The sequence below is a fragment of the Spermophilus citellus genome (genome assembly GCF_964194105.1).
Source record: "Spermophilus citellus genome assembly, chromosome: 15".
Taxonomy (NCBI): Eukaryota; Metazoa; Chordata; class Mammalia; order Rodentia; family Sciuridae; genus Spermophilus; species Spermophilus citellus.
In genome coordinates, this window is record NC_138195.1 from 76,868,817 (window position 1) to 76,880,658 (window position 11,842).

The 11,842-nt window shown below is 39.4% G+C and overlaps 1 protein-coding gene across 1 annotated transcript; it reads left to right on the forward strand.

The window, feature by feature from the left end:
• Positions 1-9,780: 9,780 nt before the first annotated feature.
• LOC308634428 (sperm motility kinase-like) lies at positions 9,781-11,190 on the forward strand (the record flags this gene model as incomplete). The annotated part of the gene is made up of 1 exon (XM_081268247.1): positions 9,781-11,190. The coding sequence occupies one exon, from the start codon at positions 9,781-9,783 to the stop codon at positions 11,188-11,190; it is 1,410 nt and encodes a 469-aa protein (XP_081124373.1).
• Between the last annotated feature and the right edge of the window lie 652 nt (positions 11,191-11,842).

Below are 11,842 nucleotides of genomic sequence, written 5' to 3' on the forward strand. Positions count from 1 at the left end.
ACAATGGGAATTAATAAGACATGCTTACGTGAATCATGTAGCTTCCAGTCCTTCAAAGAAACAGGCCTATAATCATCTAATTAGCCAAGCATTTAATAAATTCTATTTAAATATTATATATAAAGTAATCTAAAAGCTTAGAGAAAAGGTGGCCACCTCTGTTCTATGCTAGTGAAGATTTCATATGATAGAATTTGTTAGGTAATAATAACAAGTTTTGCTTACTGACAATGCTGAATATCAGTGACTTTGCTATACACTGTGAATATCATGTAATCTTACAACTAAATCATGTTTTTTTTTAAAAGTCCATTTTATAAATGAGAAAACTAAAGAATAGAAAGTTAATGTCGTTCTCCCAGGAGTACCAATGAGAGAGTGGTAGGGCCATACTTAAAACTCAGAGCCTTCTAGTCCAGAAGTTTCTAATCTGGACTGTTCAAGGTTTCTTCTTGATGCACGAAGTACAGAGGAGAAAGAAAGAAGATTGAGCAAAATATGTGTATCCCAGCACATTGAAAAAAACTATGACATGTTGGGCGAATGGGTTGGAATTCTGCATGTCTAGAACAGGGTCAGGAAGAATTTGAAGCTGGGAAGAAGGCAGTAACTGATGGGAAAAGGGAAGGTCAGTCAGAGCCAGATTTTGATAAGACTGAAATATTTACCTAGATATTCATTCAGCAATTGAAAGGCATTGGAGTTTCATTCAGAGAGTGACATTAAAGTAATAGCTAACAGAAAATGTATATTTATTTGTGTTTTACTTATTCCTGTCCATTTAGCCTTGACAAAATTCTGTAAAACAATAATTGTTATTTATTTTAAAGATTAGAAAAGCAAAGCACAGGGAGATAAGTAACTTGACCAAAGGTATACTACAAGAAACAACTCAACCAAGATTTGAGTGCAGACACTGATTGACACAGAGTTCAAGCGCTATCATGAATGTTGCCATACCTCCTTCTCCCTCTTTCATTAATTGGAAAGAAAGACCAGAAAACACTGTGGGTATGTACTGATATAACACAACTAGGGGACACAGTTGTGTCTCTAACTACATTACTACCTGTATAGCTCATACGCATTGCTTCATTGATTGATCAACAACCCAATTTACAAGCTGGTTATTTCCTATATAGACTGTTTTCTTTTTGAGCAGTGGAGCTATAAAATCCATGGCATGAAGAATGTTCAGATTCAAAGTGAGCTCCCTCTCCATCTTAGCTGTGTCTTCAGCATGCTTGCCAGAAATCCCATCCACAGACAGGTGGCCCTACCTTGGGTTTCTCTGGGACTTCTCTTTGTTAAGTACTGAAATGTGTTCCTACTGGAAACCCATCAGTCCTGGCCAAATCTGAATGGTTCAAGGCATTCTTCTTTCTCTTAGTGAATAACCTAAATTTCATTCTCTGTAAGGAAACTTTTACAAAAGGTGATTATATCTGTGCTAGAGACCCTTGCCCCCACGGAGAAAAAGCCTATGTCTTAAGACTCAGAGGGAATAAGCTCTTTGTTTTGAAGAATAATTGAACAATTTCCACTGAGAATTAATCTGGAGGCTTCAGATACTCAGACCTGGGCCAGGGAAGGTCACCTTCTCATGCTTATGCAGGCCATAATCAAAACTGGACTTGATCCCACACAGATTTTTCTATGGTGAGCTTTTTCTTTGCATTATAGCTTCATTTACTACTGTAATAAAATTTATACATATTAATTATCATTTTCCCTGAGAAGATTATTTGGTATCCCAGCTCAATGTAAATGTAAAATTGTGTTAATGAGCCAAGATTCCACTTACATGTTTTCTACTCAGGAGACTCAAATATGTGGACCAAAGGGAAACGAGCCCTTGCTGTGATTAGCGTGCTCATTTCAGCAGTATCTCCTGCACTGCCCAGAGTTCTCCTATTGGTGGGTTATTATGAAGGTCATGATCAACAGACTTTCTTTACATCCAAAGATACTTTAAACAGATACAAAATAAAATATGGCATTTGGGAAATTGAGAAAAAAATTATACCACAGTAGTGTTTATTTATTTTTATTTTTTTTAAATTATGGAGGGCCTTTGTGGATAAAAAGCAAAGATCCTCTCTTAAACCTACTACTCCTTCTAATGTTTCTCTCTTTCCAATGACAGAGTATAGAGTTAATGTGGGTAGAGAACAACAACGTTTTTCATTTCCTCTTACTATGATACATGATGATGATGATGTTGCAGCTCCTCCTGGTTGTTTTGTTGATCCACCACATTTGTTTCCTATAACTAGACAACAAAACCTTCAAAATCCCCCAATGATTGATGTTCACTATACTGCAGTGAAATACAAGTTTATAAAGGATTTAAAAGCTACAGCCTTTCAATATGGCCCTCAGTCTCCTTTTGTGTTAGATATGTTAGAAAATTTGGGAACATCTAAATTACTTATTCCTTTGGATTGGGAGGCATTAGCCAAAACAGTTTTGGAGGGATCTCAGTGGTTACAATTGAGAAGTTGATGGGAAGATGAGGCACAAAAACAAGTTGGAGAGAGTGAAGCTCAAAATCCCCCGGGACCTATGGAGGATAAGTTAATGGGAGAAGGTAATTACCATGCCTTTAGAGACAGGCTCAATATACAGATCCAGATCTTCAACAAGTTGACAGGTTTTCTTAAGAGCTTAGAGATGTGTGATACCCACTGGTCAAGCACAACCTTCCTTTACTAAAACTATACAAGGGGCTACTGAAACTTACACTGATTTTCTTGCAAGACCGTGTACTTTTGTAATGAGGGCAGTGAGTCAAGATCAAATAGCAAAGGTATTATTGGAAACATTAGCATTTGAAAATGCAAATCCTGAATGTAAGCATATTTTGGGGCCATTAAAAGGGCAAAACGCCTCATTGAGTGAATATATGAGAGCTTGTGCTGGAGTGGGAAGAATTGAACATCAGGGTTTCTGTTTTTGCTGCAGCCATGGCTGGAGCCCTTAAACCCAATAAACCAGGAACTTGTTTCAATTGTGGAAAAGCAGGTCATTTTAAAAGGGATTGTAAAAAATAAATAAATAAATTTTATGATACTTTCTAATTACCGGCCGGTCATTTTTTCTAGGACTCTTGCTTTTTTCTAGATTCTGTATTTTTTGAGTTAATAATTTTGATCCTACAGACCTAAGTTAATGTTTTTCTGACCGGTTTTATTTTTGATCAACTGTGGAATATTTAAACATTACAATGGAAATTTCACCTAAAATAGCTACAAGGCCTTTATTGTGTTATGTGTGCACATTTGTATTATATGTTGTATGTCTGTTTGTGCATATGTCCATATATCATATACATGATATAAAGATTGATATATATGTAAAGAGCTCTCATAAAAATTAAAAAAAATGCATCCAAATATTTTTAATTCACTGATTTAAATGGTTCAATTTAAATTGGGTAAACAGATAAAAATAAGATGTCTTTATTTATTTATTTATTTTTTTTGAAGGAGAATACATGTTTATTTTTTATTTTTTTTCAATGGTACAATTCTTTTTTTTTCCTTTTTTTCTTTTTTTTATTGGTTGTTCACAACATTACAAAGCTCTTGACATATCATATTTCATACATTAGATTGAAGTGGGTTATGAACCTCCAATTTTACCCCAAATGCAGATTCCAGAATCACGTAGGTTACACATCCACAATTTTACATAATGCCATATTAGTGACTGTTGTATTCTGCTACCTTTCCTATACCCTACTACCCCCCTCCCCTCCCCTCCCATCTTCTCTCTCTACCCCATCTACTGTAATTCATTTCTCTCCTTGTTTATTTTCCCATTCCCCTCACAACCTCTTATATGTAATTTTGTATAGCAATGAGGGTCTCCCTTCATTTCCATGCAATTTCCCTTTTCTCTCCCTTTCCCTCCCATCTCATGTCTCTGTTTAATGTTACTCTTTTCTTCCTACTCTTCCTCCCTGCACTGTTCATAGTTGCTCTCATTATATCAAAGAAGACATTTGGTATTTGTTTTTTAGAGATTGGCTTGCTTCACTAAGCATAATCTGCTCTAGTGCCATCCATTTCCCTGCAAATTCTATGATTTTGTCATTTTTTATTGCTGCATAGTACTCCATTGTGTATAGATGCCACATTTTTTTTTATCCATTCATCTATTGAAGGGCATCTGGGTTGGTTCCACAGTCTAGCTATTGTGAATTGTGCTGCTATGAACATCGATGTGGCAGTGTACCTGTAGTACACTCTTTTAATAAGTCTTCAGGGAATAGTCCGAGAAGGGCAATAGCAGGGTCAAATGGTGCTTCCATTCCAGGCTTTCCCAGGAATCTCCAAACTGCTTTCCAAATTGGCCGCACCAATTTGCAGTCCCACCAGCAATATACAAGTGTACCCTTTTCTCCACATCCTCGCCAGCACTTGTTGTTGTTTGACTTCATAGTGGCTGCCAATCTTACTGGAGTGAGATGGTACCTTAGGGTGGTTTTGATTTGCATTTCTCTGACTGCTAGAGATGGTGAGCATTTTTTCATGTACTTGTTGATTGATTGCATATCCTCCTCTGAGAAGTGTCTGTTCAGGTCCTTGGCCCATTTGTTGATTGGGTTATTTGTTATGTTATTGTCTAATTTTTTGAGTTCTTTGTGTACTCTGGATATTAGGGCTCTATCTGAAGTGTGAGGAGTAAAAATTTGTTCCCAGGATGTAGGCTCCCTATTTACCTCTCTTATTGTTTCTCTTGCTGAGAAAAAAACATTTTAGTTTAAGTAAGTCCCATTTGTTGATTCTTGTTATTAACTCTTGTGCTATGGGTGTCCTATTAAGGAATTTGGAGCCCGACCCCACAATATGTAGATCGGAGCCAACTTTTTCTTCTATCAGACGCAGAGTCTCTGATTTGATATCTAGCTCCTTGATCCATTTTGAGTTAACTTTTGTGCATGGCGAGAGAAAGGGATTCAGTTTCATTTTGTTGCATATGGATTTCCAGTTTTCCCAACACCATTTGTTGAAGATGCTATCCTTCCTCCATTGCATGCTTTTAGCCCCTTTATCAAATATAAGATAGTTGTAACTTTGTGGATTAGTCTCTGTGTCCTCTATTCTATACCATTGGCCCACCTGCCTGTTTTGGTACCAGTACCATGTTGTTTTTGTCACTATTGCTCTGTAATATAGTTTGAAATCTGGTATCGCTATACCACCTGATTCACACTTCCTGTTTAGAATTGCTTTTGCTATTCTGGGTCTTTTATTTTTCCATATGAATTTCATGATTGCTTTATCTATTTCTACAAGAAATGCCGTTGGGATTTTGATTGGCATTGCATTAAACCTATAGAGAACTTTTGGTAATATCGCCATTTTGATGATGTTAGTTCTGCCTATCCATGAACAGGGTATATTTTTCCATCTTCTAAGATCTTCTTCTACTTCTCTCTTTAGGGTTCTGTAGTTTTCATTGTATAAATCTTTCACCTCTTTTGTTAGGTTGATTCCCAAGTATTTTATTTTATTTTTTTTTTTGAGGATATTGTGAATGGAGTGTTTTTCCTCATTTTCGTTTCAGAAGTTTTGTCGCTGATATACAGAAATGCCTTTGATTTATACATGTTGATTTTATATCCTACCACTTTGCTGAATTCATTTATTAGTTCTAGTAGTTTCTTTGTAGACCCTTTTGGGTCTTCTAGGTATAGAATCATGTCGTCTGCAAATAGTGATAATTTAAGTTCTTCTTTTCCTATTTTTATGCCTTTAATTTCTTTCACCTGTCTAATTGCTCTGGCCAGTGTTTCGAGAACTATATTGAATAGAAGTGGTGATAGAGGGAATCCCTGTCTTGTTCCAGATTTTAGAGGGAATGCCTTTAACTTTTGTCCATTCAGAATGATGCTAGCCTGAGGCTTAGCATAGATAGCTTTTACAATGTCAAGGTAAGTTCCTGTTATCCATAGTTTTTCTAATGTTTTGAACATAAAGCGATGCTGTACTTTGTCGAATGCTTTCTCTGCATCTATCGAGATGATCATATGGTTCTTATCTTTAAGTCTATTGATGTGGTGAATAACATTTATTGATTTCCGTATATTGAACCATCCTTGCATCCCAGGGATGAATCCTACTTGATCATGGTGCACAATTTTTTTGATGTGTTTTTGTATTCGATTCACCAGAATTTTATTGAGGATTTTTGCATCTAGGTTCATTAGAGATATTGGTCTGTAGTTTTCTTTCTTTGAGGTGTCTTTGTCTGGTTTCGGAATCAGGGTGATGTTGGCCTCATAGAATGAATTTGGAAGAGTTCCCTCTTTTTCTATTTCCTGAAATAACTTGAAAAGTATTGGTATTAATTCTTCTTTAAAGGTTTTGTAAAACTCCGCTGTATACCCATCCGGTCCTGGGCTTTTCTTGGTTGGAAGTCTTTTGATTGCTTCTTCTGTTTCATCTATTGATATTGGTCTGTTTAAGTTGTGAGTATCCTCTTGACTCAGTCTGGGCAAATCATATGACTTAAGGAATTTATCGATGTCTTCACTGTCTTCTCTTTTATTGGAATATAGGTTTTCAAAATAATTTCTAATTGTCTTCTGTATTTCTGTAGCGTCTGTTGTGATATTGCATTTTTCTTCCTGTATGTTCATAATTTGAGTTCTCTCTCTTCTTCTCTTCGTTAGCATGGCTAAGGGTCTGTCGATCTTATTTTTTTTTCAAAGAACCAACTTTTAGTTTTGTTAATTTTTTCAATAGTTTCTTTTGTTTCAATTTCGTTGATTTCCGCTCTGATTTTAATTATTTCTTGCCTTCTGCTACATTTGCTGTTGTTTTGTTCTCTCTTTTCTAGGGCTTTGAGATGAAGTGTGAGCTCATTTATTTGTTGGTTTTTCCTTTTTTTGAGGAATGACCTCCAGACAATGAATTTCCCTCTTAAAATTGCTTTCATTGTGTCCCATAGATTCCGATATGTTGTGTCTGTATTTTCATTTATCTCTAAGAATGTTTTGATTTCCTCCTTTATGTCTTCTGTAACCCATTGATCATTCAGTAACATATTGTTCATTTTCCATGTGATGTAGGATTTTTCCTTCCTTCTTTTATCATTGATTTCCAGTTTCATTCTATTATGATCAGATAAAATGCATGGTATTATCACCACCCCTGTATATTTACTTAGGGTTGCCCTATGGCATAATATATGGTCTATTTTTGAGAAGGATCCATGTGCTGCTGAGAAAAAAGTATATCCACTTGATGTTGGTTGACATATTCTATATACGTCAGTTAAGTCTAGGTTGTTGATTGTGATATTGAGTTCTATAGTTTCTTTATTCAACTTTTGTTTGGAGGATCTGTCCAATGGTGAGAGAGCTGTGTTGAAGTTACCCATAATTATTGTGTTGTGGTCTATTTGATTCTTGAACTTGAGGAGAATTTGTTTTATGAATATCGCAGCACCATTATTTGGTGCATAAATATTGATAATTGTTATGACTTGTTGGTGAATGGTTCCTTTTAACAGTATATAATGTCCTTCTTTATCCCTTTTGATTAACTTAGTCTTGAAGTCGACTTTATTCAATATGAGGATGGCCACCCCTGCTTGCTTACAAGGACCGTGTGTGTGGTATATTTTTTCCCAACCTTTCACCTTCAGCCTGTGCATGTCTTTTCCAATCAGATGTGTCCCTGGAGGCACCATAGTGTTGGATTTGTTTTTTTAATCCATGTTACCAGCCTATCTCGCTTTATTGGAGAGTTTAAGCCATTAACATTTAGAGTTACTATTGATGTATGGTTTGTACTTCCAGCCATGTTTGATTATACATCTTCTTTTAGTTTGTTTCTCCAAGGTTAGCTTTCCCCCCGCCCTCTGTCTTTATAGAGGCACTTCCCACTGATGGTTTTGGTTATTGTTTTTCATTTCTTCCAAGAGATGGTTTGTGTCATAAATGGAGATCAGGGCGGGGTCTTGGTTCAGCTTGGTTTGTGCCCTTTTAAGGAGATCTGGGTGGGGCCCTGGATCACCTTGACTTGTGCCCTTATAAGGAGATCATGGAGGGGCCCTGGTTCAGAATGGCATGTGTCCTTATAAGGAGATCAGGACAAGGCCTTTGGTTTGCTGTGGCTTTTGTCCTTATAAGGACAAAAGGATGGACCCTTGGGTCAGCATGTCTTGTGTCCTTATAAGAAGAACATCACAAGCTTTTATTTAATATGCCTTGCTTCTTTATTTGATTATGTTTCCTCCTATTTAGTTCATGATGGTGGTGAAACATTTCAATTCCCTAACCTCTCATGTTGGGTATGCTCTACAAGGACTTCCTTGTGTTTCCCATGGGGGTTCCATTTAACATGAGAAAGAGATGCCACTCTGGTGTGAATCTTTAGCAACATGACTTCAGTAGTATACAGATGAGGCTTCTGTACGTCTTCTACACCTGTCCCTCATTCATTCATGTTACAGTGTTATATATGCTATTTATTTGATACTATAGAAGAAAACTGGGGTGCTTTCATATTCTCTTATGTCTTGTATAAAACAAAAATAGCACTAGCTTTTTTAAATAATTGTCACAAATTTATTTTACCAGGTTTCTTTCTGTCTCCATCAAGATGTGAGTTCCTATCTAATATTAGTCCTTCAGTGCAACATGAAGGACTCCCCTCACACAGGACACATCTAGTGGGGACCAATTCCATGGGTTCTGGTTTATCATGTGCTCTGGTTTGAATGTAGGTATCCCTCCAAAATTCCTGTATTCAGTTCAGCCTCAATGTAACAGGATTGAGAGCTGGTTAGGCCAGAAAGCCCCAACCCCAGGGATGGGATGTGCACATTACAAGAGCTTCTCCAGTATGTGCAAGAACCTGGTTCACTTCCCAGAACCGCACAAGTGTGGGCACACACACACACACAATTTCATTTATCAAGCTGTGCAGTGGTGTATGGCTGTATTTTAATTATCTCTCTTGTCTCTTTGACCAAAATATCCAACAAGAACAAGTTGGAGGAGGAGAAGATTCTGTGGGTCTAACAGTTCCAGAGGTCTCAGTTCCTTGATGGCTGACTCCATTGCTCTGCCCAAGGATAGGAGTAAGGGCCCAGTGGAGGAAAGATGCTCAGTCCAGAGCAATAAAAATAGGAAATCTTGAGCATAGATATAATGAGGCCATTCAAAGCCACAAAGTGATTACATATTTTCAGACTCAAACTGAAAAGACCACTGAATATCGTACAAATTTTAAATTCTAAACAAGTAAATATCAGTCTCCAAAACCCACTGAAGCAAAAAACCTTCCAGGGTCCTTTCTTGTTCTATTATGAAAGTTGGAAAGTTATTATGAAAGTTGGAAAGGTCCTGGAGGCCCAAAAGTGAGATGACCCCTGGGGGTTATGCCTGGGTGTGCCTGAGTCATTTCTGGCTCTGACCTTACAAGGAGACACTGTGAGGCGATCTCAAACTGCGGGTATATAAGAGAGTGGCCGTGGCTGGGTTTTTTGTCCATAAGTACAGGAAGCTCTTGGTGGTGACCTGTCGGACTCCCAGATAGTTAGAGCGTTTGGTGGTGGTTGGTGGTTGGTGGCTGGTGGTTGGTGGCTGGTGGTTGGTGGTTGGTGGCTGGTTGTGGTCTTTGGATATTGGGTTTTTTGATTTGGGGTTTTTTTTCTCCCTTTTGTTTTCTTTGCTTTCATTTTCTGGTTTTTTGTTTTGGTTTTTTGTTTTGGTTTATTATTTTTTTTTTAGTTTAGCTAGCATCCTTGTTCCTGTTTAGGATGACAGATCAGTGTAGTCAGAGCAGAGTAGCGCTGCAGGAGCAGAGCTCTTGCTCTGAGCCTGCCTTCACGGACCATTATATGGTCCTGAAGGACATTGGGGAAGGGGGCTTCGCCCAGTTGAAACTTGCCCGCCATCTTCTTACTGGGACAGAGGTTGCAGTGAAGGTCTTGGCAAAAGTAGCCAGGAAATTCACCTTGCTCTCTGAACCAGAGATGATGGCGGATTTGGACCACCCAAACGTGATCCACCTCTTTCAGGTCATGGAGACCAAGAAATACGTCTACCTCATCATGGAGCACGCAGGTGGGGGAGAGCTTTGGGATTTCATCCCAGACACTGGCATGGAGGAGGAGGAGGCCCGCAGAATGTTTCGGCAGATCGGGCAGGCTGTGCAGTACTGCCACCAGAAGGGCATCGTGCACCTGGACCTGAAGCCGGAGAACGTGATGGTGGATGACGAACGCAATGTGAAGCTCATTGACTTTGGCCTGAGCACCAGAGTCACAGCTGGAAAGAAGCTGAATAAATTCTTTGGCACTCTCCTCTATGTTCCCCCTGAAATTATCTGTCATCAAGAATATGAGGGCCCCCCGGCAGACATCTGGAGCTTGGGTGTGGTCCTCTATGCAATGCTCACAGGGATATGGCCATTTGAGGCAAGCACCGATAATAAGCTGAAGAAACTCCTCATGTTGGGAAGGTACATCATTCCTCCACATGTCTCCAAGGAAGCCAAGAGCCTCATCCGTGAGATACTCAAAGTGGACCCCAAGCAGAGGCCCACCATAGACCAGGTAATGGGGCACCCATGGCTGACCCAGGGTGGGGAAGCTTCACCCAGTTCTTCTTGTGAGGTACTCCCCAAGCTCCCGGACCTCACAATCTTGAAAACTATGATCAACATGGGTTATGACCACTATCACACCTGGGTGTCCGTGGTGAGAAGGAAATTCAATGATGCCATGGCCACTTACCGCATCCTCCAGCACCAGAGCACCCAAGGGGAGGCCTCCACAGCCCAGGTGAAGCCCAAGCATTACCCAGGCCCTAAGGATCCTCCCTGGGGCTGCCACAAGAAGTTTCCCAGTGAGCCTGCCCTTCCCTTGCCCTGTGAGCAGCAGCAGCAGCCTGCTAGAAGTGCCAGCATGCCCACCATCACACTCCGCTTCCTCAAGGACACACTGCCTCCCAGCCTAGCCTCCCAGCCTGACCCAGTGCCCAGCCCCTCACCCTCCCAAGAGACCTCCACAAGGCAACCCCCAGACAGAATCCCGGGTTGGAAGAGGGTGAGGAGGAGGATCGCCAAATGCCTCCGGCAGCTATGCTGCATACCCTGCTGCCGTGGGCCACTCTCCAGAAAGAGAGTGGTTCCCGTGGAAACGCCCAGCCCAGACAGACAGAACTGATGGACAGCAGGCAGATGCTAAGCTGTGCGGCTGCTGACATCATGGTGTGTAAGTGAGGTGTGCTGACGGGCTCAGGCTTCTCCACCCAGATCCAGGCAGGAGCGCATCTGCATCCACCAGAAGACTCCTCTGCCCCCACCTGCGAAGACACATCTTAAGAGACTTTTCTCTGTGGAACACATCAGAGACTTTTCCCTGGGACACTTCCTTCCCCCGGCCCTGCTCTTTTTCCTTTCTTCCATGCTTTGGGAGAAATTTATTTTCATTTTTTTTTTAACATTTTATAATAAATTGTTTCAAAGGTTTAAAACATTGCAGGTTTTGTTTTTTTTAGAGAAATTGATAACAAAAACTATTTTTACTTTAGTAAAAGTACTCTATCATGCTGTTGTAACCATGTTATTATTTGTAAGCCTCAGATCAAAGAATTACCATATTATCATATTTGAATAAATATTATATTTGAATAAATATCGTAATATTACATTTTTCTCCAACCAAATTTATCCAGAAAATTGCTTTCAAGATGCCAAATATAGCTGTGAGAATTTTATTTTATTAAAGCTTTGTCCCAGGGCTTCATCCCAGGGTTTCATACACTGACTTCCAGACCACTCATAATCGAATCAAGCCTTTATTGAAGCACACCGGT